The 26322-nt window shown below is 41.4% G+C and overlaps 2 protein-coding genes, 1 long non-coding RNA gene and 1 pseudogene across 3 annotated transcripts in view; 3 read left to right on the forward strand and 1 right to left on the reverse strand.

Moving 5' to 3' along the window:
- The window catches only part of LOC133001407 (phosphatidylinositol 3-kinase regulatory subunit alpha-like), a 37914-nt gene extending 34730 nt beyond the window's left edge, over positions 1-3184 (forward strand). The window contains exons 15-16 of the mRNA XM_061070975.1: positions 2479-2553; positions 2863-3184. Coding sequence (XP_060926958.1) covers positions 2479-2553; positions 2863-3037 — 250 coding nt within the window. The 3' untranslated portion in view covers positions 3038-3184. The remainder of the gene's footprint in view (positions 1-2478; positions 2554-2862) is intronic.
- Positions 3185-7534: 4350 nt separating this feature from the next.
- LOC133001249 (uncharacterized) lies at positions 7535-8177 on the reverse strand. Its single transcript, XR_009678229.1, has 3 exons — positions 8114-8177; positions 7733-7846; positions 7535-7649 (listed from the first exon to the last, which is right to left on the reverse strand). It is a non-coding gene; the product is annotated as an uncharacterized LOC133001249 (long non-coding RNA).
- Positions 8178-9133: 956 nt separating this feature from the next.
- On the forward strand, positions 9134-10877 carry LOC133001402 (tripartite motif-containing protein 16-like). The gene is made up of 2 exons (XM_061070971.1): positions 9134-10084; positions 10172-10877. The coding sequence occupies exons 1-2, from the start codon at positions 9134-9136 to the stop codon at positions 10700-10702; spliced, it is 1482 nt and encodes a 493-aa protein (XP_060926954.1). The 3' UTR covers positions 10703-10877.
- Positions 10878-15150: 4273 nt separating this feature from the next.
- On the forward strand, positions 15151-18926 carry LOC133001403 (uncharacterized; annotated as a pseudogene).
- The last annotated feature ends 7396 nt before the right edge of the window (positions 18927-26322 follow it).

Consider the following 26322-nt stretch of genomic DNA (forward strand, 5'->3'; position numbering starts at 1 on the left):
CGGACTGGGTTTATGTTTGGATTTGACGTATGTTCAGTAAAACACTGTGTTGAAGGAGCGTTCCGATATCCTGAGGGTCAGTGAAGGGATCGGGGTGGGACATGTGACTGTTTGGACCAATAGGATGGCGTTGTCAAGCCCTCATTGGCTGCTTGTGTTGGCAATGAGGAAGTGAAGTGTTGTTGATGTGTGTGAGTGACGGAGTAAGAGCTAGAAGTGCACATGTTCGTAAAGATGATAATAAAAGTAACAAAAAGTAGACAAAATAGTAACGCACAGTGACTTGGAGGAGTAACTTTAATCTGATTACTGGTTTGGAAATAGTATCGCGTTAGATTACTCGTTACTGAAAAAAGGGATCAGATTAGAGTAACGCGTTACTAAGTAGCGCGTTACCGGCATCACTGAGAGCAACACTCTCACTCACATGCAAACCCTCAAAGAAGTCACACCATCAGCTGATCACCTTTGCAGGTACTCATCCATGCTAGGAGCTCTGCATGGTGAGTTTTCATGGTGAGTTTTCAAGGCGATTTGAAGATCTTAGAATGATCGAGGATGAAATGCACATGATTTCCTCTCCCTTTACCTGTAGTGTGTGGATAATGCACCCAGTGATGTTGTTGCGGGTGGAAATCTAGGGCAGGAGGCGTCGTTCTCAAGTTAAAAATCAAGCAGGTTTATTCAGAGGTCACAGGTCAGGAAACTGCTGTGTCTAGCAAATGATCATGCATGGTCCACTGATCCTATACAGTCGGCTGCAAAGGAAAAATGGCGCTAGACAGAGTGCGCACAAAGCTTATATATCGATACTGGGCCTGACAGAGGTTCTTCTTGGATTGGGATTGGTCGGATCTCGTTGGGTCCTCCTCCCGGCGTTACGTGATGATGACGCTGTACGTGCACGCCATTGCTATGGTTACCAGAGGTCATAGTGTTCTGGCCTCAAAGCATTCTAAGACTGATGATCTCACAGGAGAGGACGTTTTAGAAATTAATATAATGAAGTGATTCATGGAAAACTGTGAGAAAGGCATGAAAACCTCTAGTCTAATCTGTCCGCTGTGTGTGTGTGAGGGAGGGAGTTCTGTTCGTCATCTGCCTCACCTCCCTCAGATGTTGGGCCTCTGACTTGTGTGTGTGTGTGTGTGTGTGTAGTTAATGCTCAAAGGACATGGTATGTGTATCTGACCACACGTTAAAGTGTGTGTATGTCTGAGGTGCATGAAACTTAGGGTTTGGCCGAGGTCTGATCCATATATTGTATTGTCAATAATGTTCACCTGGAACTCATTGACCTGCAGTCTGATGCGGTACTGGCAGAGCATTTTAAGTCAGGATCACTGCTGGATTTTTACTCTTCTCTCAAGGAGGAGAACTTTCCAAACATAAGGAGACATGCTCAGAAGATGTTGGTTCTCTTTGGCTCTACCTACATATGTGAACAAACATTCTCAGTGATGAAGTTTGCAAAATCCAGGTATAGATCCTTTCTCACTGATGATCATCTGGCAGCTGTGCTTCGCATCTCCACCTCAGACATTCAACCTGACTTTGATGCACTTGTGAAAGCCCAACAGAGACTACATTTCTCTCATTGAACTGAAAAAAATCTGACTAGAAATGCTGGCATGTAAAGGCACCAACTAGCATTGAACTGGTACACTTTCTTAGGAGGCCTTTTTCTCAAAATCACAGTTCAGTGACAATCGCTATAATATGATGTATCTTGCTTACTATTTGGAGTACAAGGACAATATTGCGGTGTCTTTAAAAAGCTAAGAACCTCTTTCAAACAGTATATGGAACTCAAAATGTTTTTTGGGGTGAATGTGACTGAAAATGACACTAATATAATGAGTCACAAATGGTAAAAGCGTTCACATTTTGTTTGTTTTGGTGTTTCTGGATGATTATTTTGCAGAAATTGTTATCCTTCAGGGCTGAATTCAAGCCCAAGTCACACCCCTGGTGGTGGGTGGGGAAAAGTGTTTTCTTCTGAATTGCGAATTCGGGACCCTTTCAAACTCACAGAACCCACATGAAAGAGAAATAATGTTTTTCGATTCATTGGCAGTGGGATCAAAATGTTTCTATTACTGTTTTTGTTTACCATTGTTTTGGGAAATTATATGAATAAATTACTTTTTGTAAGGCAACCTGGCTTTTTCATTGCTTAATCATAACATGCAGTACTCTTACCAGTCTTACCAGCTTGTCAAAACAATGCTATATACTGCTTTTATAAAGAAATATAATGAATATTATGCAGAATTGAGTTCAGCCTTTATTACATTGTTTTTATCGCACTGATGCTTGTGAATAATCAAGTTATATTCAAATGTTTAATGACACTGGGCATAATATTCAACCTGTTATTACCTGGAACCGTGTGTGTGTGTGTATGTGTGCGTGTGCATGTGTGTGTGTTCTCGCTTCTCAGGTTGTAGTGTGTGACCTTGTGTGTTTGTTTCTCAGGTGGCTGACGCAGAAGGGCGTTCGTCAGAGGAATCTCAACGAGTGGCTCGGCCTGAAAAATGAAACCACAGAAGAGTAAGTATGTGTGTGTGTGTGTGTGGGGGGGGGGGGATTTAAAGTTTTCTGAAGACAGTTCCTTTGTGCCCCCTTGTGGTAGCATGATGAATATCACTGCTTCAGACAGTAACACAAGCCAGTTGAACGACTTCTATGTGTGAGATTTTTAACAGAAAAATACAGATGGATATTCATTTATAGAAATGATGTGTCTCCATGACAACTCCCAGACAAACATGAGTACACTACAAATGTTCCTTCGGTGTGTTTCTCGCACTGTGATTTCATTTGCTGGACAATCTCCAAACGTCTGCCTCCTGTCCTCAGCGAGTACAGCATGGTGGAGGACGAGGAGGACCTCCCGCACCACGACGAGCGTCTGTGGCGTCTGGGAAACATCAACCGCACTCAGGCCGAGTCGCTGCTGCGAGGGAAGCGAGACGAACGATCAGTTCACGTTCAGATAACTGTTGAATCTGTCACATCCAACAGGAAGTTATGAATGAAACACTCGGTCTGATCGTCTGACGGCTTTTGCACTGAAATCCTGAAACATCTGTGTTTTCCTTTAATTGTTCTGGTTTCTGAGTGATTTCTTCAGACCTGTTTATCATTCGATATATTTGTTTATGTTACCTTCATGGGATTAGTTACAATAAACAAGTGTTGTGCAATAATACATTAACCGTGATACCAGAAAAATGGTGTGCCTTTCGCCATTCAATCAATTTGGTTATCAAAATTAAATATTAAATATTAAAATTAACTTTAATTGATTAAAGTTACCTCAGGGCACCACCATTCAAATGAAGGGATAAGAGCCAATTTATTGATTAAGTCTCATAAAAGTACTAACTACAAATTTGAAACTCTGATAAACAATTAAATGAATTACTATAACCAAAATTACCATATAGATAGTTAGCTACGTTGAAGGGTATAGAGTTCTTGAGTGTAGAGGTTGGCAAAATTCACTTATGCAACATTAATGCAAAAACATTGGTGAATAAAAACATTTATTATGAAGATAAAGCATAAAATCACAAATTACTAACAGTGTACTTACTATATAAAGATGTGAGTGTGTGTCTGTGTGAGTGAGCGTGTGTTTCCAAAATGGCGGTTGGTAGGTATGAATCAGCAAAGCGATGGGCATCCAACACACTCTACTCTAGCAGTACCGGGCGGTCTCGAGTCGTATCCGAGCGCACACACAGCCGGCGCCTGTCTATGTTAGAACAGTAGATCTTGATTCTTCCTCCTCGAAAGGGCGCAGGCGTAGGCCGTCCTCCTGGCATTTGGAATACGGAAGTGACAAGGAGCAATGTCTCAAAATGTACATCTCTTGACCAGCCTTGACACAGCTGATGCTCTGTGGCTCAGTGGTGTTGACAATTGGAGAAAACATGATTGTGTTCCTGCTATATCAATATCCTGACTGTGTAAACATTCAAAACAACTCAACCCAAACAATGTCCGTCTGACTTTGCCCCAGATGGGACAGTTCCCTGAACTCTGTCTGATGTCGAATGCAGCTAAGGAATAAGCATTTAATATCAGAAGTTAGAATTTAGAACAATTAAAAGATTCATTATTAATACTACGCAGCAAGGGTTATTTATAAACCATTTGTGTGAAGGCCTTATCTGGCTCAAACTGCTTCTATCTTTATTGTTAAGAGTACAGCGAGACAAAGACTATAGTTCAAATATTGAAATCCTGACAAACCCTCTTTTCACACCATTTAATGGTGTGAACCACTTACTGGGGATTTCCATGTACCCCCAACCTTCATCCCACCCAGTGCAAACCCGTCCTCATCATCATCATCACCAGCCTCAGCATCAGATCAGCTGGGGGGATGAGGCATGTTTTCCTTCATCAGAGCCGTGGTGATGATTTTATTTACTAATTTCAGAGTCTAAAGCCATGTCATGTCAGGGGCGGTTTGGTTTGTAAAAAATGTCTTTCAAGAACTTCCTGTCATAGTGCACATATCCCCCTTTCCTGCCATTGGCAGGTCCAGGGCCATTTTGGTTCTGTGTGACCAAACCGGACATAGGGGAGCTGTTCAGATATCAGCTCCTGTCAGATCTACTCCAAGAACAAAATTATCTTGACTTGTCAGTGAGGCTTTTTAGTAAATTTGTTATAGTGGAGTTTAAGAGTCAATGATCTTGATTTTAGCCTTGTGAAGATCTTTTCGTGGAATTGTATTAACGTGGAATTGGTAACGTTGCACTGTAACGAGCCAGGGGCAGGGCGTGGTTGGTGGGGGTGGAGGAGGTGGAGTGGTCACCGGATGGGAGTGGGTTGTGGAGACATGGAGCCCAGATCCCAGTGATTGAAATGAAACATAAACCGAAAAGTGATTGATATACTGCGATGCGTAATTGAGTTTAAAGTAGATTATACAAACTTATATTTGAAAAGAAAAAGAAACTAAATAATCGAAACAAAACATACCCTCCTTTTGTGGTTAACAATTTCAACAAAACTTTTGAGGAGTGGTCGGCCAAATCAGTGGACATTAAAAAATAAAAGATTAAACAAGTGGCAGAAGAGTGACAGAAATCCTTGGCATTTCATGAAATAATAAATGATCAACAAGCTGGATTTCAATCAGCAGCAGATATGACAGCGTTTGAGTATTTGTGTTTTTAATTTTCCAAAAGTCATCGACTGCTCCATTACACGATAATTCAGAAGCTTTGAAGTCAAATTTCCCTGTGATAAAACAGGAATCACATACAAAGGACAAATGTGTGAGAGATGAGATTCAATCAAACGTTTCAGAGTCGACAGCTGAAACAAAACAAAATTAATAAAAGTCATTCTGTCACACTTTCCTTTCATGATAAAATAAAAATAATAAGTAGAGCTTAACAACTTCTTTCAAATTAAGCGCATTGGATGATAAGATAATTTATTAAACAAAAACAAAAATAAAAACCTGTCTTCCCTGAATTTAAAAGTTAAAGCGTCCAAAATAAATTTAAATATAATTATAGATATGGCATTCAATGGAGTGTGTAAACAGAGGGGCTTGTATTATGGTTTGTGCTTTTCATTTAAGATAAAACACCCTATGAGTTAAAGTATATTTGACCTCTGCCCTTGATTTAGATTTATTCTTCTTTAAAATGGTGAAACATAATTATTTTTAGGTCTCCAGAGTCTAACAAGAGTTACTTGGGGGTGAATTTAACTTGTAGTTTAAATTCCAACTGTAAATAGATTTAACATGTCTTGACTATTGAATTTTAAATGGATGATTTGAATGTGGAATAAAAGCAACTGCAGGTGAAACTGAAAAAATATCTAATTCTAGCTAGCACAGAATTAAGTTTAAAGTTAAGTTGGAATTTCTCCTGATATGATTGAATTGGCTGATATAAAAAGCACATGAATGATTTCAGCTCTATGAAATAAAAGTCAGCATTACAGCATTTCAACTAAACACAATCAATAATCCCTCCTTTGAAACAATAATCTTTCAGTTGATATGAAACAGTTGCTAGATCATACCCACAGACATAATCGATTATTGTTTCAACATACATTTTTGTGAAATAAAGATAAAATAAAAAAAGAAAAAGTGTCGAATTTAATTTATATTCCAAAGAGAACAGATCAATTTTCCTCTTCTCCTCAAACCTGAGCAGAGCAAAGCAGATCAGCTCTTATCTAGCTTCACTGGGCTCATGCATCAGAGCAGCAACTTCTCCAAACTAAAAAAACAAAAACATTGTTATCATCTTTATTGTCACAAAGCCACAGTTGTGGATGAAACTTTTGTAAGGATGTAAATGGCTCAAAAATAATAAAAACAGAGAAAGAAAAGAAAATACATTGCACATTAACTGTACTTAGAGATGGGCTTTTAAAGGACACATTAATGTGATTTTGTGAGGTTTGGTTAATCACTCATACTTGAAGTTATATTACAAATCAAATTAATAACTTGTGAAGTATTAAAATGGTCTTTACTATTATCTCTGCTGTGTCAGGTAAAAAAATAAAATAAGATATATTAAATGATTGGATTTTATGTAGACATTTGGAGGCCAAAACCTTTTTCCTTTCCTCTACTGGATTTGATATATTGGAAATATCTGAAACAAAAATTTGTGCTAAAAAGTGTAATTTTAACAATTCCTTTTGGAATTTATTACTTCTGAATGAAGCAATAGTAAACAACAAACAAACAAAAACCCACGTTGTAACCTGAGCTGTCAGGTCCAACTTGCCTCCCCCAGATGGCCTTCTGACTCCCAAACACTCTTATCTCCCTCCTTTCATTCCGTCTTTAAGATAGAAATCTTTTTCCAGTTCTCAGTTAACCTGAGCAGTTGATCATGTATCTTCTGTTCCTCAAGACCTTCCATAAAGGTTTCATAGTCCTAGAAAATAAATCAAACAAGAGATAATGAATGAAAAGACAGAAAATATTTAGATCAGAATTAAAATACAGATTCTGATATCGATCACAAACATCTTGAATGTCGATGCTGGTTTTAAAGGGATATTTCAACTAGATGAAATCGCCTCATCATCTACCCACAACTATGCAGATGGAGGGGGGGGGGGGGTATTGTCTTTATTTTCTTTAAGCAGACAGATTGATATGAATTGAAAGGAGACAATTGTTTTCTCAGCTGCTCAAGCTCCGACAATATTTCTGTATTATCGTGATGTAAAAAAGAAAAAGGACAGCGAGAATGGAAGTTAGCAAGTCCTTCACGTGATGAAAGTGGTTGACCAATCACAGCAGCAGGAGGGTCTTAAAGAGACAGGAGCTAAAGCCAGGTGTTAAGGACAGTGGCTGAAAGAGGAGCTGCAGCGATGGACAGGAAAGTGATTTCAGGACATTTGAGCATGAAAACATTTCACACTGCTACTCATTAGAATCATTAAAATGATCAAAGTGAATAATAATGATAAATCTACTTTTATTATAATGAATGAACGCGTGGGCAAGCTGCAGGAGTCACCTGGCTACAAGGACACCATGTTCCAGGACGGAGTTCATGTTTGAGTCCAGCTTCGGCTCTTTGACGGAGGTCATGTCCATTCTCTCTGTCCCCTCTCTGTCCCGTCTGTCTCCAGTGTGGCTGTCAATGAAATAAAGATTCCACATTAAATCTATAAAAAACACCACTAGACAGTGTCACAACATTTAAAACAATTATCAAACCTTTGTAGTGCAGATCGTCGATCCTTGTCCGAGACATGTGTTTATGCAGGTTCCTCAGACGGTACAGTGCAGCGATGTCCGGTCCAAGCTCCTCCCACTCATCATCTCTCACCTCTGGAAAGTACAAACAACATTGAATCATCCCCAACAACTGTTTCCTGTGCTCGTGCTTATTCACAGATCAAAACACACTTGTTGAAACTGCAGTGGATAATATTAACAGAAGCTGATGAACTGTAATAACAAACTTTATAAGTTTAAATAAATAGGGGACATCCAGTTTTCACTTCTGCTCAACAGCCTGTGGGGGGAGCAGCTGGTCTGTGCTTCCATTTCTGTTGAGAGAAGACGGGGTTCTTCAAAATAAAACTTTTTTCTTACGGACTGGTTGAGTGAGGCTGCTGAGGCTGGAAAGGATCAGGAGGCTCAGGATCCACCATCTCTGAAGAAGCTGTTTGCAGCGTTGAGCCATTTCACACTTAAAATGAACTAGTTCAAGTTCAGAGGGTTAGTTAAGGTTATTTCTTATTGGGATGATTAAGGTGTCAGTAATCCTGACTGTGAGCGTCACGTCTCGTGTTCTACTGAGCACAAGGAGCGAGCAGAGAGGAGGAGGAAACAGAAACTCCAGCTCGGTACAAACCACCTGCAGCTTCTGCTCTGATCATGAAGCAGCTGATCTCTGAGCAGATGTGACCAGAGACACTCTGTGTTTCCATAGAATAACAAAAGTGCTGCGAATAGATGCACTGTATGAATGTGTGTGTGAATGGGTGAATGTAAAACTGTACTGTAAAGCGCTTTGAGTCATCAAGACTAGAAAAGCGCTATAAAAATACAAAACCATTTACCATTTACACACACTCACACACAAATACGCAAACACAAACACACACACACACACACACACACACACACACACAAACACACCTCCTGGTGTCCTGTCCTCGATTAGAGGTCTGTACTGTACTGCAGCAGTGGGTGGAGCCTCTGGGGGAGAACCTTTCTCTCCCGGTGTTTGCTTTTGGGCCTAAATACTGCAAAAGAAACAGAGCAACTCTAGTCCTGGTAAACTTCGTGTTTGGCTAAACTGGCCTCCTGGAAGATGTGAAGTGTTTCGAAGGCTTGGTGTGCCTCACTGTTTAAAGGCAGCCGCCTTTAATCAGTGAGGCAACAAAGGCAGCAGCCTTTAATCAGTGAGGCAACAAAGGCAGCAGCCTTTAATCAGTGAGGCAACAAATGCAGCACTGCAACACTGGTGAAGAGAGGTGAGACTGTTGCTCTTTTCAATAGTGTGTTAAAACGTGGTAAAAAGAGGAAGTGAAGGAGAGAGGGAGGAGCAGAGATCTGTTTCTGTTCAGAGGAAGTGAATCTGTTCTACAGTCTCTGGCAGCAGCTGAAATGGAGCAGCAAGAAAATCACCTGGACAGAGAAAGATTCTGCTGTTGGATCTGTGTGGATCTACTGAAGGATCCGGTGACTACTGTCTGTGGACACAACTTCTGTAAGAGCTGTATTAACACCCACTGGGACAAAGAGGAGGAGAGAGGAAGCTACAGCTGTCCTCAGTGTAGACAGACCTTCACACCGAAGCCTGTCCTGGAGAAAAGCACCATGTTAGCTGATTCACTGGAGGAGCTGAAGAAGACTGGACTCCAAGCTGCTCCTGCTGATCACTGCTCTGCTGGACCTGAAGATGTGGCCTGTGATGTCTGCACTGGGAGAAAACTGAAAGCTCTCAAGTCCTGTTTGGTTTGTTTGGTCTCTTATTGTGAAAAACACCTCCAGCCTCATCTTCAGTCAGCTGCATTGAAGAAGCACAAGCTGGTGGAGCCCTCGGAGAAGCTCCAGGAGAACATCTGCTCTCGTCACGACGAGGTGATGAAGATGTTCTGCCGCACTGATCAGCAGTGTATCTGTTACCTGTGCTCTGTGGAGGAACATAAAGACCACGACACAGTGTCAGCTGCAGCAGAAAGGACTGAGAGGCAGAGAGAGCTCGGGCTGAGGAGACAAACAATCCAGCAGAGAGTCCAGAACAGAGAGAAAGATGTGAAGCTGCTTCAACAGGAGGAGGAGGCCGTCAATGGCTCTGCTGATAAAGCAGTGGAGGACAGTGAGGAGATCCTCACTGAGATGATCCGTCTGCTGGAGGAAAGAAGCTCTGATGTGGAGCAGAAGATCAGATCCCAGCAGGAAACTGAAGTGAGTCGAGCCAGAGAGCTTGAGGAATGGAAGCAGCTCTCAGACGCAGATTACAACCAGTTATACAGCTACCCCTTACATTCACCACTCAGTGGAGCTACACACTCATCCAGCATCAGGATCCGTCCTCTGAGGTACTTTAAGGACGTGATAGAGGTTTTACAGATTGTATCTCAAGTGGATGTTTCACTGCCACAACCAGAGCCAGAGACCAGAGCTGACTTCTTCAAATATTCACAGGAAATCACACTGGATCCAAACACAGCACACAGACGTCTGTTATTATCTGAGGGAAACAGAAAAGTAACTTATATGAGTGAAGATCAGTCTTATTCTGATCACCCAGACAGATTCACTTGTTGGTGTCAGGTCCTGAGTAGAGAGAGTCTGACTGGACGTTGTTACTGGGAGGTGGAGATGGAGGTGGGGGTGGGAGAATTTGAAGTAGCAGTCGCATACAAAGATATCAGAGAACAAGAATACCAAATGGAATATTTATTTGGAAAAACTGATAAATCTTGGTCATTATCTTGTGATGTAAACGGTTATGACTTTTATAGTGAAATCGTTGACACTCCAGTGTCAGGTCCTGTGTCCTCCAGAGTAGGAGTGTACCTGGATCACAGTGAAGGTGTTCTATCCTTCTACAGCGTCTCTGACACCATGACTCTCCTCCACAGAGTCCAGACCACATTCACTCAGCCGCTCTATGCTGGAGTTAGGCTTTGTTCTGGAGCCACAGCTGAGTTCTGTAAACTCAAATAGACTCGAGTCATTAAAAGCAGTGATTAAGATTCTGTGTGTAAATCTTTAACTTCTTTTGTCTCCATGTTTGTTGATCAAAGTTCGCCGTGGTGACGTTTCTGCTCCGCACAGAGATCAGCTGTCAATCAAACACTGACCTTCCTTTGTCACACATATTTAGTTCTCACTTTGTAAAGACAGAAATCTATAATTACACTGACATTAGGGCTGAACGATTTGGGAAATAATCTAATTGCGATTTTTTCCCCCCCAAATATAGCGATTTAATATGCGATTTTTTTTATCCTGTTTTTTTCCCCAACAAAACGTAATGAATGATTTAAATATGACCAACACAATATTAGTTACATTTAGTGTAAAATATTCTTTCCAACATTTTATTTAACTGCAAATCGGTGGCTTTGCCACTGTGCATTTAATTCATTTAAACAAAGTCATTGTAAGTATAAACACAAGGTATGCACTTTTTAAACACTGTGTGCAAAATTTACCATCTTAAGAAAAAAATATAGGTGTCTTACTGCTCCCAAGTCAGTAACATTTCATACAACTGAAACATAGAATTTGCCTCTAATACTTTGAAAATATTTGTAAAATCAAAGTAAATAAAATTATCAATAAAAAACGGAGAAATGCACAGGTCACAAAGTCAAACAGTACAATCGCATGTATGAACAGTTTCCTGAAGCTAATGAAATGGTCCTACTCCTCAGACTTTGGTTTTTAACCCTTTCGAACACGAGTCACATAACAGACACAGTGTGTGTGGAGCCACAACACAGCAGACATGAGGCGATGTAAAGACCTCGAGCGTTCATGTCCGGGTGGTCGTGCAGCGGTATATGGAGGCGCCGGGCCTCAGCAGGAACACCCCCATGCTGAGCACCTCTGTCTCGCAGATGTGCATATGTGACCGGGCTCTGGAGCCCCACCGCCTCGGAGCTCGGCTTGCTTTTCCTTGGAGCGATTTTCAGGTCCGCCGCCCGCACCGCGGCCACCAGCAGATGAGCTCGCTCTGTGTGTCCGCCACGGCGGCTGAAAACTAAAAACAGGCCTGCTTCGCTATCTTCTGGATCAGAGGAGTTTTGTTGTCCAGCGACATTCTGGCTGCGGGTGAGGACAGCAGCCCAGTGCCCTACTCTCATGCGCACGTTGTAAGCGCGCACGTTGCGGTTGGATAATCGCATTTCATCATATCGCGATTTAATCGGAAATGCAATTAATCGTTCAGCCCTAACTGACATGAATGTGTTTGAAAGAACTGATGTTGCTGTTGTTTTCTGAATCAAAGTAGAAATCAGGTTGTGTGATGTTTTAGAACCTGTGTTGATCCTGATCCTCATCAATGAGCGAATTATTTGTTCTTTTCTTTTCCACATGTGAGATGGAGGTGAAACAAACGGAGTGTGTGTCCATGAACTCACTGAACAAGAGTCACTGAACAGACTTTACTGATGAAATGATCAATGACCTCAGAGCGTCAACATGTCCAACAGGTCAAATTCAGTCTGGTTGGATTCACAGAGCATCAGTGTTATGGGATGTTTGGTCACATTGTAAATGTGGAACCTGGTTTGTTTTTATCACGGCTCATCTCTCTAAAGTGTGAATCCTCTCGTCCTCAATGTATTTACATATTTAGTGAACGGGCTTATTGATCTGCTGCTGCGTAGGTTTCTGTTCTTTTTGATTTTCCTGATCTGAACTAAGTTCCATTGGACAGTGTCCTGATCGAGTCCCTCTGAGGGTTTGTTCTGCAGCTCTCATCACATGGGTTTCTTATACATGTCTATGTACATTTAAATTATTATATATATGTATAAAGCAATACAAATCTAATGTGTGAAGAAGCTGAAGTTGAAATAAAGAATAAATCCAGTCTGTTCTTCTGTCTTCATTCAAAGCTGATGGAGACAAAGTGAAACTCCTGTGAGAGAATTACTTTCATGTCTTAAACTCACTAATGAGATAGGTGGGCAATATGCATGGAGCAGAACAAGTGCATTCTGGGCTTTATTTTGGAGACGGCGACTCGGAGATCATTCTCCACGTTTAGCTCTGTATTTATTCTTTATGTACGTCAGGGCTGAGAAAGTCTTTCAGCACAAGTCCTCCAGCCTTGTTCACCAGTCAGGCTCAGTGAGGCTCAGCGAGCTGGGATCCATCATGTGCACCTCGTCCCTCATACCCCCGACTCAGCACATCTCCCCGCAAGAGCAAGTCTGATATTGAGTCTACGTGTTTTTATGTAGTTGACCAATTTTATCGCAATGTCAAGGAATACGTTTAAGCTCTGGTTCAAGTGCTTTGCTTGCAAGAGATTCTCTGTGAATAATACAGTGTGTGGAATGTACGTGTGCGCCACTTGTAGGACTCTCGCTTTCAGTCCTGTCTTTCCCCACTATCGCTCCAGTCCTATCCCTACACACACCAAGACAGTTTACTTAAGATAGAGTCTCTTCTTTTAGTTTTGTAAAATGTCCTCACCTGTGCATGTCCACTCCGGAGCGCGGAGCAAGACTGCATTACATTTTCCGTCAAAACTGTATCTGATGCAAACAAGCAGCCTGGCAGAGTTTATTATATCTGTGGATTCATCTAACTGTAATGCATATTTCCCTTTCTTCACTCTATCCACCAGCTGGCACGTTATGTCCTGGGCCATGTTGGTGATGCACCGGGAAATAGTCCCGTTAGACAGCGGCAATGATTCCAGATCACGGGCCTATAATTTATCCCCATGCATGGCCAGATTTATAGCTACGTGTGTGGCTTTTTTGCCGGTGCATTTAAAATTGCCGCCTCATATGATGCCCTTTGAGCTCCGCTGGGATTGTGTGTTTAGTGAGGACTTTCTTTCGGCCTAGCAACTCTCGCAATCTAAAAAAAAAAATTATTTTAAAATTGTATTTGTTTTTTGGACAGCATCTCGCCACCCGCCCTCTGTGGAGGTTTATCACGCGGAGACGTGATAAACCTGAGATGAGACATGATAAACCTGAGAGGACACATGTTAAACCTGAGAGGACACATGTTAAACCTGAGAGGACACATGATACATCCTAGAGGACACATGATAAACCCAGAAGACACATTATAAACCTGAGAGGACACATGATGAACCTCAGAGGACACATGATAAATCTTTGAGGACACATTATAAACCTGAGAGGACACATTATAAACCTGAGAGGACAAAGGCAGAGAGAGAAGTGGACATCAGGACAGTTTAAAAGTGTAAGTATATAATATATATAACTACTAATATACTATACATAATAGTACTAGTTTAATAAAGTCCTCATAGACATCAGCAGAGAGTCAGGTAGTTGACAGTTGAAGAAAGACACTCGTATGAGACACAAGAGACAGAAATGTTGAGTTGGTAAACGTTACATATGTTGGGACATGGTTTTTGTGCAAACCACAGGCCCTTTCAGCCTGTATGTGTAAACAAAACTTGAAACCACATGGCCGCATGTGCTGGAGCGAACTCAATCTCCCAAGAGGCCACAGGTCGCTTCTGTTCTGGACATTGTCACACATAGGTGTTAAAAGCTACAAAAGTCAACTCCAATTTGTCACTGGTCATATGACCTGGGGGTCATATTTAAGAGCAGGCCTCCCCCAACTCTCTATTTCTCCAATCCCTCGGAGGGCGGAAGGCCGCTCCAGCTCTCTTTCCATCGAACCACACTGAGGACAGCAGGCGGCCAGCCGTCTCTCCTGCACCGCCTAGGAGAGGGCCGGGCTGCTCCAGCACATCTCCTCTCCCATCCAACAACCGGAGGGCAAAGGTCGAGCTTCCCGCTCATCTTCTCAAGGAAACCTCCACGCATCTCAAGCTTCTTCTAAACTCCTTGCAGCGACTCGGTGTCCTGTAAGTAAGAACTTCAAACCAGCATCTGAGCCACAGCTCAACAGAACCGCGAAAGCAGAAACCTTACGACCAACCAGAGGCTTCACAAAAGCCAGGACGAATGGCGAACCGCACAGCAACTTTCTCCCTGTTTAAGGATTGGTAACTTACTGGGCTTAATAATTATACTACGCTAAGCCAGACTGTTTATTTGATTCTGTGTGGTGTTTTTAAAGTTTGATATATGTGGTATTATTGTGGTTACAAGTAAAATGAAAGTTAAATGTTAGATACGTGTTATGTTAGGAGAGACGGCGTTCATCCCACTTGGGATGGAGCAGCTCTCTTATCTAAGAATATTACTAAGTCTATTACATGACAACCCAGAGTTGGGACCAGGAAACAGAGCTGCAGTGCTAAACACTTCTCTGCGCTCCCTCTGGATCAGTCACCCAACCGCATAGAGACTGTCTCTGTCTACCGCCCGTTAAATTATTTAAATTAACAATAACACAGCGAGAACTCCACACAATAATCTTATACAAATTAACACAACCTCTGGAACAACACAGGAAACTAAGACTTTCAAATGTGGTCTTCTAAACATCATGAACTAGTCTCAGACTACAACATAGATTTATTATCCCTTACTGAGACGTGGCTGCATCCTGATGAATATGTCAGTCTAAATGAATCTACTCCCCCCAGTCATATAAATTCACACGTTCCCAGGGAACTCGGGCGAGGAGGTGGAGTTGCTGCTATTTTTAACTCCAGTCTATCAATTAATCCTAAACCCAAATTTAGCTACAACTCATTTGAATGTCTTGTTCTTAATCTTCCACTTCAATCCAGGAAACACCAACAGCCAATCATATTTGCTGTAGTTTATCGTGCTCCTGGGGCTTATACTGAATTTCTAACAGAATTCCCTGAGTCTTTATCAAACCTAGTCCTAAAGACCGATAAAATTATTATTGTTGGTGACTTTAATATTCATGTTGACAATAATAAAGATAGCCTTAGCGTAGCATTTATTTCGATACTAGACTCAATTGGTTTCAGTCAGTGTGTGCATCAACCTACTCATTGTTGTAACCACACACTTGACCTTGTGTTATCGTACGGTGTCGGAATTGAACATTTAACAGTACTTCCGCGCAATCCAATAATATCAGACCATAATTTAATAACCTTTGATTTTTTATTATCGGAATATATGCCACTAACAAAAAACTCATTTTCTAGATGTCTACCTGATAGTGCTGTGGCTAAATTTAAGGAAATAATTCCGATTACATTCGAACCCATATTATCCGTCGACATAAACAACAAATTCTTTAAAAACCCGAGCTCTATTGAGATTGACCACCTCATAGATAGTTCTGCAGACTCACTACGATTAACACTAGATTCAATAGCGCCTCTAAAAAAGAAAAGTGTCAAACATGGTAAATTAGCTCCGTGGTATAATTCCAAGACATGAGTTGAAACAAATATCAAGAAAATTAGAAAGGAAGTGGCGCTCCAACAACCTAAATAGCAATATCTTTATGACCTTTTTTAATGATAAAATTCTTACTATTAGAAATAAAATCAACCAACTCCTGCCCTCAATTGGCACTAATACCCTCCCACAACAGAGATCTCAGAAACGGCTGAGAATCCTTCCCATTATTTAGACAGCTTCTCTCTGATCACCCGTGATCAGTTTACCAAAATAATCTCAGGTTCTAAACCAACAACCTGTATCTTAGATCCGATTCCAACTAAATTACTTAAAGAAATTCTGCCCCTAATAGATAGTTCGCTACTTAACACAATCAATCTGTCATTATCATCAGGTTATGTACCACAGTCTTTTAAAATAGCTGTAATCAAACCCCTACTCAAAAGGCCACCCTAGACCCAGAGGTTTTAGCCAATTACAGGCCAATATCTAATCTCCCCTTCCTATCTAAAATCTTAGAAAAAGTTGTAGCCAATCAGCTGTGTGAGTTTCTCCAGGAAAATAATATATATGAAGACTTTCAGTCTGGGTTTAGAACCAATCACAGCACAGAGACAGCCCTTGCAAAAGTCACTAATGACCTTCTAATAGCTTCAGATCAGGGACTTGTGTCTGTCCTCGTTCTGTTAGATCTCAGTGCAGCATTCCACACAATTGACCATCAAATTTTATTACAGAGACTAGAACAGTTAATTAACATTAAAGGAACCGCCCTAAACTGGTTTAAATCTTATTTTTCTGATCGCTCCCAATTCGTACAAATTAATGATGAGTCATCTGTGCGCACCAAAGTTAACCATGGTGTTCCACAGGGCTCTGTGCTCAGCCCGATTTTATGGAGATAGAACAGTCTCATAAGTAATAAATGCACACAGAAATTAATACATGCGCAAAAAAGATCCACAAATGTATACATTCATATATAAACTGTTGGACCTGCATTTACAAAGTGCTTTTAATTTGTAAACCTCGCGGCATTTGTGTTTGGAGTATTGAGACTCCCCTGACACGTTCCTGATCCACAAATGCGTTTTTTCTAAGAGGGGTTCGTCTGAAGCCAATCAGATGTCTCTGGAGGTTTTCAGCCCGCCCACCCATAGATATATATATAAAGACTAGATGTCTCGTCTGCGTTGCTGGCCAACGGAGACGAACGTCCGCACATGGCGGCCATCTTGCCAGGGTGCAGCTCGCTCACCCATAACATTGTGTTGGTAGCGGTAAATAACCATAACTTGCTCAATTTTCAACCGATTTATAAACGGTTTGGTTTGTTATAAATGTAAGAGATGTAGATATGACACTGCATACTTATGAATAATTATGTTATTTTCTAAAAAAAATTGAATAACTTATTAGTGTCATAACTTATAAGACATCTAGTCTTTATATGTATATAAATCTATGGGCGGGCGGGCTAAAAACCTCCTGGCTGCCGGCCCGCGTTTTAATGACGTCGTGTGGAGGCACTCTCACGTGATTGGCTGTAAAGGAGTGAGACAGCTGATTGGCTACAGACGATCTCCTCTTAGAAAAAACGCATTTGTGGATCAGGAACGTGTCAGGAGAGTCTCATAAGTCTCACACACAAATGCCGCGAGGTTTACAAATTAAAAGCACTTTGTAAATGCAGGTCCAACAGTTTATATATGAATGTAACAAGCTCCAAACATGTATTTGATGAAGATTGCAAATACTTTTACATGCGTATATTTGTGAATTTTTTTTCTATTTGTGTGTGCATCAGATATGAATCTTATGTTTTACATGTGAATTTTTTTTACGTATATATAAATCCCCAAATACATTTGTGGATCTTTTTTGCACATTTGTGGATCTTTTTTGCGCATGTGGATCTTATTTGCACATTTGTGGATCTTTTTTGCGCATGTATTCATTTCTGTGTGCATTTATTACTTATGAGACTGTTCTAGCTCCATACGATTTTATTCTCATTATATATGCTTCCACTAGGAAACATTATCAGGACACACTCGGTAAATTTTCACTGCTATGCGGATGACACCCAGTTATATTTGTCAATAAAACCTGAACAAAGAAATCAATTAACTAAACTTCGAGCATGTCTCAAGGACATAAAAACCTGGATGACCCGCAATTTTCTCTTATTAAACTCAGATAAAACAGAGGTTATAATACTCGGCCCTAAACACCTTAGAGATACATTATCTAATGATATAGCTGCGCTAGATGACATTGCCCTTGCTTCCAATGACACAGTCAGGAACTTGGGAGTGATCTTCGATCCTGATTTGTCCTTTAATAGTCACTTAAAACAAATTTCTAGGACTGCCTTTTTCCACTTGCGTAATATCTCAAAAATCAGGCATGTCCTTTCGCAAAAAGATGCAGAAAAACTAGTCCACGCCTTTGTTACATCCAGACTGGACTATTGTAATTCACTATTATCAGGCTCCAGCAGTAAGTCGTTAAAGACTCTGCAGCTGGTCCAAAATGCCGCAGCACGTGTCCTGACGAGAACTAAGAAAAGAGAGCACATTTCTCCAGTATAAGCATCGCTACACTGGCTTCCTGTTAAATCTAGAATAGAATTTAAAATTCTCCTCCTCACCTTCAAGGCCCTTAATGATATGGCGCCTTATTAGCTTAAAGAGATGTTAGTACCTTATCAACCTACTAGAGCACTCCTATCCCAGAATTCAGGTTTACTTGTTGTCCCTAAAGTCTCTAAAAGTAGAGTAGGAGCCAGAGCTTTCAGCCATCAAGCCCCACTCCTGTGGATTAATCTCTCACTTTCAGTTCGGGAAACAGACACGCTCTGTTCGTTTAAGAGTAGACTGAAAACCTTTCTTTTTGATAAAGCGTATAGTTAGAGCTAATTAGTGCGGCAGAACGTAACTTGTTCTATTTTCTAAAATAGGAAGCGTTTAGTTTAAAAAGGCATAGAGGTATTGATGTCTGATCTACTGAGTGGGCCACATGGTTTTCATCGTACTACCATACAAACCAGTAGCCAGTCAGATTTACCTTGAGCGACTTCCGGTGTTGCAGCTAATGGAGTAGGACGTGTTTTTCAGAGCTCCTGCAACAACTTTTTAAAAAACTATTTTAGGTACACCTTTCCCATCTTTCTTCGGTGTGAGTTTTCCCCACCTCCATAATCTTAATTTAACGCCGTCTTTTTTCCGACCAAAATGCCTCCAAAAGCCAAACCACCTGTCCAATTGCCGCGGCCTGCTTCGCACACTGCATCCCCGCCTCGTAGTGATCCCCCCTCCTGCCTGGTCGAGGCCACAGGTGGGGCTCCATCACACAACTTCAAGGCCGAACTGCTCTCGACACTCCGTGTTGAAATGACAGCTATTTTCAGAGCTGAACTTCAGGCTTCCTCGACCGAGACCTTGTCAAGCATCAAGACTGAACTACAGGCAGTGAAATCGGAGTTATCCAGCAGCATTGCAAACATCCAGTCTGAGGTGCGCACTCTGAAGAACACCGTAGGTGAAATGGAAACATCGCTTTCCTGCTGTACCGATGACATTATTACCATACAGGCTAAAGTGGAGCACCTGACTACTGAGCTGACAAGACTGGACAATAAATGCGAAGATCTGGAGGCGAGATCCCGGCGCAATAACATACGGTTAGTGGGAATTCCCGAAGATTTTTCCAACTTTTCTGCTGCTGCGGATGTTTCCTCCCTGCTCAAGGAGGCTTTTGATCTGGAGAAAGAGCCTCTCGTGGACCGCGCACATCGTACCCTCCAGCCGAAGCCGAAGCCCGGAGAGCGCCCTCGCCCCATAATCGCTCGTCTTCACTATCATACAGACTGTGTGGACATATTGCGCCGAGCCAGAACCCAGCAACGGATCAGGGTTGGAGAGCTGAGTTTCTCCATCTTTCCCGATCACACCCCGAATATGGCTTGTGCCCGAGCCGCCTTTAATGATGTTCGTCGCCGGCTCCGGGAGATACAAGGGATCCGCTACGCTCTGCTCTACCCGGCGCGTCTCCGGATCACACACAACGGTGCGGAGAAGAGGTTCGATTCGGCGGAGGAGGCCAGCGCATTCATCAGGTCGCTCAACTTGTAAGAGAACCGTGAGGTGATACACACCGCTGAGGAAGCAGTGACAGTTCATATTGACATTTATTACTTTTTCCAGTTAATCTGTTTCCTCTTATTTTCATAAACACACAGTATGTGGTTTTCAGTTTAAGTTGGTCTTGATTGGCTGTACCTTCTTGTCAAATGTTGCTAGACTTGCAGGAGCTTAACCCGAAGCTTGATAGTTATGCAAAAAGCCGAAAGTGTTCGCTTTAGGGATCTGACTCCTTGTGGAGTTAGCACTGGGTTCTCCATCGTTTGGGGATGGGGACGTTGTAAGTGCAAATGGGGGGTGGGGGGGTGGTTCAATGGGTGTGTTTTTTGTTGTTGTGTTTTTGTGTATTTTTTTCTTTCTTTTTTCTTTCTCTTCTTCTCCCTTTTTCTTCTTCTTCCTTCCTTGGTGGTCCGCATTCAGTCTATTTCTATCTCTAGGGATTTAACATATGGCCACCAATACTAATACTTCTGATGTCCCACTCACTGGATCCTCTGTGAGACTCTTGAGCTGGAATATTAAAGGTATGGGGAGTCCAATTAAGAGATCAAAGATATTTGCTCATTTGAAACGTCTTAAAGCAGACTTAGTGTTCCTGCAGGAAACCCACATGCGTACTAAAGATCAGGTCAGACTTAAATGTCCCTGGGTTTCTGAGGTGTTTCACTCTGATTTCAACTCTAAGGCCAGAGGGGTCGCTATTTTAATTGGTAAGTCAATTCAGTTTTCAGCTTCTAAGGTGATATCAGACAAAAACGGCAGATACTTAATTGTTGCAGGTACGTTATTCCATATTCCTATTTTATTAGTTAACATATATGCCCCCAATTTCGATGATCCACACTTTATGAATAAGCTATTTGAACGGCTTCCCTCATTGAACAACAGCCTCCTCATAATTGGCGGGGACATGAACTGTGTAATTGATCCCAACTTAGACCGCTCCAACCCACGAACTCTGACTCCTTCTTCAACGGCGAGGTCTCTTTCAGATTTTGTGTCCAAGAACAGTTGCACTGATCCTTGGAGATTTAATAACCCTCATAACAAGGAATATTCCTTCTTTTCTCAGATGCATAAATCTTTCTCTCGGATTGATTATTATTTTATTGATGCTAAACTAATTTCCAAAGTACTGTCTGTTAATTATCATCCTATTGTTATTTCTGACCATGCCCCTCTTTCTGTAGATATTCAGTTCTCTTCACAACCCCGGTACTCAACACCTTGGAGGTTTAATACATTACTTCTCTCAGATGATAAGTTCACCAAATTTATTACAACTAAAATAGATGATTATATCTCTCTAAATCAAAATGATATGGAACCAGTTTCATGTTCACTGCTGTGGGAATCATTAAAAGCATACTTGAGGGGACAAATTATTTCTTACTCTGCCCACTTGAATAAATCCCGTAAAGCTGAATTGCAAGAAATCTCTATCAATATCACCAAATTGGACCAACAACTCGCTACTTGCCCCTCTCCCAGTTTACTTAAACAGCGTGTCGATTTACAGACTGAATTTGATCTCATCACCACTAGTGATGCAGAGCGACTTCTTTTACGATCACGCTCCACATATTATGAACATGGTGACAAGGCAAGTCGTCTTCTGGCTCATCAACTACGCCGCCAAGCTGCTTCACGTATGATCCCTCAAATAATAGATTCATCTGGCTCATTGTATAAGGACCCCACCACCATTAATTCGGTCTTTCACTCATTCTACTCCTCTTTATATAAGTAAATGGTAAATGGATTTGTTTTTATATAGCGCTTTTCTAGTCTGATGAAGACCACTCAAAGCGCTTTACAGTTCAGTTTCACATTCACCCATTCACACACACATTCATACAGTGCATCTACTTGGGCATGCAGATGGTTCAGACTGGGGATCGAACCGCCGACCTTCAGGTTGGAGGACGACCGCTCTACCCCTCAGCCACAGCCGCCCAAGTCTGAATCTCCACCTGACACCACTGAATTGAATTTATTCCTAGATAGCCTCATCTTCCCTGTGATAAGCTCAGATGCTGCTAAAGAACTTGACTCACCATTAACAGTAGAAGAAATCACTTTCGCAGCGAGAGGTATGCAAAATAACAAGGCTCCTGGCCCTGATGAATTTCCAGTGGAATTTTTTAAGAGATTTCAGGATAAATTGTCCCCTTTGCTACATGCTGTTTATAAGGAATCACTTGAACATTGCACTCTCCCTCCCACTTTAAGGCAAGCCTCCATAAGTCTCCTCTTAAAAAAAGATAAGGATCCGAATCTCTGCGGCTCATACAGACCTCTTTCATTGATAAATGTAGATGCTAAGATCCTTGCTAAAGCTTTGGCCTATCGCCTGGAGAACATTGTACCAACTATTGTCTCACATGAGCAAACTGGATTTGTTAAGGGGCGACAGTTATTCTTTAGCGTCCGAACACTCCTAAATATTATTTATTCTAAAACTGCCACAACAACACCTGAGGTAGTGATCTCGGTCGATGCTGAAAAAGCATTCGATAGGGTTGAATGGGACTATTTATTTACTGTACTAAAGAAGTTTGGACTGGGTAATGGGTTCATTTCGTGGATACGTCTCCTTTACACATCACCACAAGCAAACATTTCCACTAATGGCATTCAGTCCAATTTTTTTACTCTAACCCGTAGCACCAGACAGGGGTGTCCCCTATCTCCTCTATTGTTTGCGCTAGCTATAGAGCCCCTGTCGATCTTTCTGAGGTCCTCCTCCACTTTTACTGGGATCTCACGATTGGGCACAGAATTTAAATTGTCACTTTATGCTGATGACTTATTGTTGTATGTCTCAGATCCTGTCCTTTCGATTTTCCACAATCTTATCTGCTTTCCAGAGATTTGGTTCTTTCTCAGGCTATAAAGTGAATACTTCTAAAAGCGAATGCTATCCTGTCAATGCTTCAGCATCACGGCTCACACAATCAGATATCCCTTTCAAAATGAGCCTTTCTGGCTTTAAGTATCTCGGGATCAACGTAACCAGAACGCTAAACTCTCTTTTTTCTGCTAATTTCTCACTTTTAATGTCTAAAATTAAGTCTGACCTCCAAAGATGGAAGAGCTTTCCTCTCTCGTTAATTGGAAGAATTAACGTGGTTAAAATGAACATTCTGCCCAAATTTCTTTTTTTGTTCCATTGTCTCCCACTTTTCCTGCCAAAGCAGTTTTTTAAAACAATCGATCAGACTATTTCTGACTTCTTGTGGTGTGGAAAGGCTCCTAGGATCCGCAAATCCACACTTCAGAGATGTAAATTCAATGGTGGATTAGCACTTCCGAATTTTCAACTGTATTATTGGGCGACACACATTCAAAAAATTTCATTTTGGTTCAAGTCAGTGAATCTGCCATGGTGCCACCTAGAGGCACAGTCATGTGTTTCATCCTCCTTACCTACCTGCTCTACTTACCTCTTCTATTCCATCCAACCTCTCAGGCTTCACAAATAATCAGGTGGTTCACTCCACACTTAAAATTTGGTATCAGTTTAGGAAACACTTCAAATTTAAATCAACATCTACTTTAGCTCCTTTACTGAACAATCATTTATTTCGACCTCCACTTCACAGATTCAACCTTTCTCACTTGGCATAATAGAGGCCTGAAATGTTTTAAAGATCTTTACAAAGATGCTATTTTTCGCAGCTTTACAAATCTCTCAGGAGAATTTCATCTCCCAACTTCTCATCTCTTTCGTTACTTTCAAATTAGACACTGCGCTAAAGCTTTGTTTCCATTTTTTCCCTCCTCACCGCCGACCCTACAATGGGAGGTGCTTTTAAACCACGATCCACTTCAAAAATCACTCATCTCTAAAGTTTATAATGAACTTCTGTCTTTTGATTGCTCTCCAGTTACTAAAGTTAGGGCTGCCTGGGAAGATGAACTGGATCTAAACTTGGAGGATGACTGGTGGGACACTGCTCTTAAGAAAATTCATACAAGTTCATCCTGCGCTCGTCTCACACTTATACAATCTGTCACCAGATTTGACTATCGGCTCTATCGGTTATAGGCAAAATCGACATTCAGTCAGCCTTTACCTGAAATGTACACGAGAGCGTTGTCCACAAGACCATCGAAGCGGACAGGAAGGTAGCTGTGGTCATGTATTAGGGCAGGAATGTCAGCAAACGGGGATGGAAGATCTTCTTCTCCTCCTGCTGCAAGGACATATCTACAGCTGACAGGCTGGTAGAGGTATCGATGACCGCTGGTAGGGACTCTGTCTCATCCTGCACTGTCACATTTCCTCTGCATGGCTTGATAACTCCACACCGGGCCATCAGCTTCCTAAATATGTATTTGAATTGTCTGGCATTGGGGTTGTTATTCCAGCCACCTTAAAAAAAACACAAAATATACGAGTATATTGCACAGATATTAAATATATGCTTTTAAATGTTTTATGCTTAAAAAAAAGACAAATTAGAACTAGCCAACCCTGAATGATCTTTCCACATAAATTAAGTTGAATGACATTATCAAACAATTCAGACTGTATCAGTGGTTATAAATTCTGCAAACAGTCAAACACACAGACATTTTTCTAAATACTCAAAAAAGTTTGTGACACTTCGAGGTACTGTACATGTCTTCAGAAAACACATTTTACCAAAAATGAAAAAAACAACATATGGGCCGACCAACTGAAAACAATACAAGCATTTGCTGAAGCTTTGTGTCACATAGTGTTGCGGCTGGTAAATATAAATTATGAACCCTAACGGATGCTCTGATGGAGTTAAAGAGAAGTTCCAAGTGGTCCTGGCTGAATCTGTAGGTCAAGACATATCGCTGTCCTTCAATCAGCACAGGAACCATCGACAGCAATAAAACAATGTTTATGATGTAGCCCAGGACAAAGAGGAACCTTCAAAAGCAAATATTGTATTACTATGATGATTGTGCCAAAACAGGACACAAGAAAGCAGGGATGCAAACTAACAGTATAGGGTGAAAATAGTGAATGCTCCCAGAGCAGCACTTCCCAGGGCAGACACAAGTCCCCATTTCAAACAATTCACTTCATTGCCATTGGGGGGGGCTGACTAGTTTGCATCCCTGACCTTTGTCAGGATCTGGCACCTTAGTGCATGTTTTAGTTAATTGTAAAAGTATTTTCTGTTTGGTAGATCTCTGTTGTTTGTTTGAGTTTGTTTGCACTCTGTTTCCTGTTTTATTTTGTAGTCTGTTCCTTGTGTGTTGTTTCTGTCTTCACTTCCTGTCAGTGATTGTCTACCTCTGCCCTCATGTGTTACACCTGTGTTCAATTGCCCCTGCCTTCCCTGTGTATTTAAGCCTCTGTCTTCCCTTTGTCCTCTGTAGGATTGTCTGTTTTTCCTGCTGTGTTACCTGCGGTGTTTGTTGGTCCTGTTTTTCCCTTCCTGATCTCCCGAGCCTTGTGTAAGCTTTGTTTTGTTTGTAACCTATTAGAGTTTATGTTTTGTGTTGTTTAAGAACTTAGTTAATTAAATAACCTTTTATTTTGACTATCTCTGGGTCCATCTTAATCCAAACCTTGACAACCTTAAAGTATAATCAGTGTATCTCCTCTCTCCAGTGGCTTTCTGTTGTTTTGGCAAAATACACAAATATATAAATTATAGTAATACGGATATTAATAACTTACTTTTTCAACAATTCAAACAAAATCTTAACTTTTCAATTCTGTGAGCCTGAATACATTTATAGGTTCTCAAATCTCCAACAGAAAACACAACAGCATACTTTGGGGAGAGGCGGTGGAATAGTGGCAGAAACTTGGACTATGGGCAGAAAAGGTCTCTGGTTCGTCTCTGGGTCGACTCCACGGAGAAACAACAAAAAGACGAACCTGGATTGATCTGTCCAAAAATCCAAGGGGATTCTCCCTACCCTGTCTAGTGCCCCTGAGCAAGGCACCTTACCCCCCCAACATCTGCTCCCCGTTCGCCGTACATGGCTGCCCACTGCTCTGTGTGTCCTGCACCAGATGGGTTAAAAGCAGAGATTACATTTCTCTCCTTGCATGAGTGTGCTTGTGCATGTCTGTGCATGTGTTTGGGACAAATAAATGTATCTTAATCTTTTAAGAAATTTGTATAGGCTCCTCCACTTATAAGGCAAAAATATGTTTTGTGGCTCTGGA

Source organism: Limanda limanda, chromosome 5 (assembly GCF_963576545.1).
Source record: "Limanda limanda chromosome 5, fLimLim1.1, whole genome shotgun sequence".
Classification (NCBI taxonomy): Eukaryota; Metazoa; Chordata; class Actinopteri; order Pleuronectiformes; family Pleuronectidae; genus Limanda; species Limanda limanda.

Excerpts from the sequence above, each read along its gene's own strand:
- LOC133001402 (XM_061070971.1), top strand. The coding sequence starts at position 9,134 with ATGGAGCAGCAAGAAAATCACCTGGACAGAGAAAGATTCTGCTGTTGG. Across the intron at positions 10,085-10,171 it reads CTCTGAGGTACTTTAAGGAC|TCACAGGAAATCACACTGGA; the intron begins GTGATAGAGGTT and ends TTCTTCAAATAT.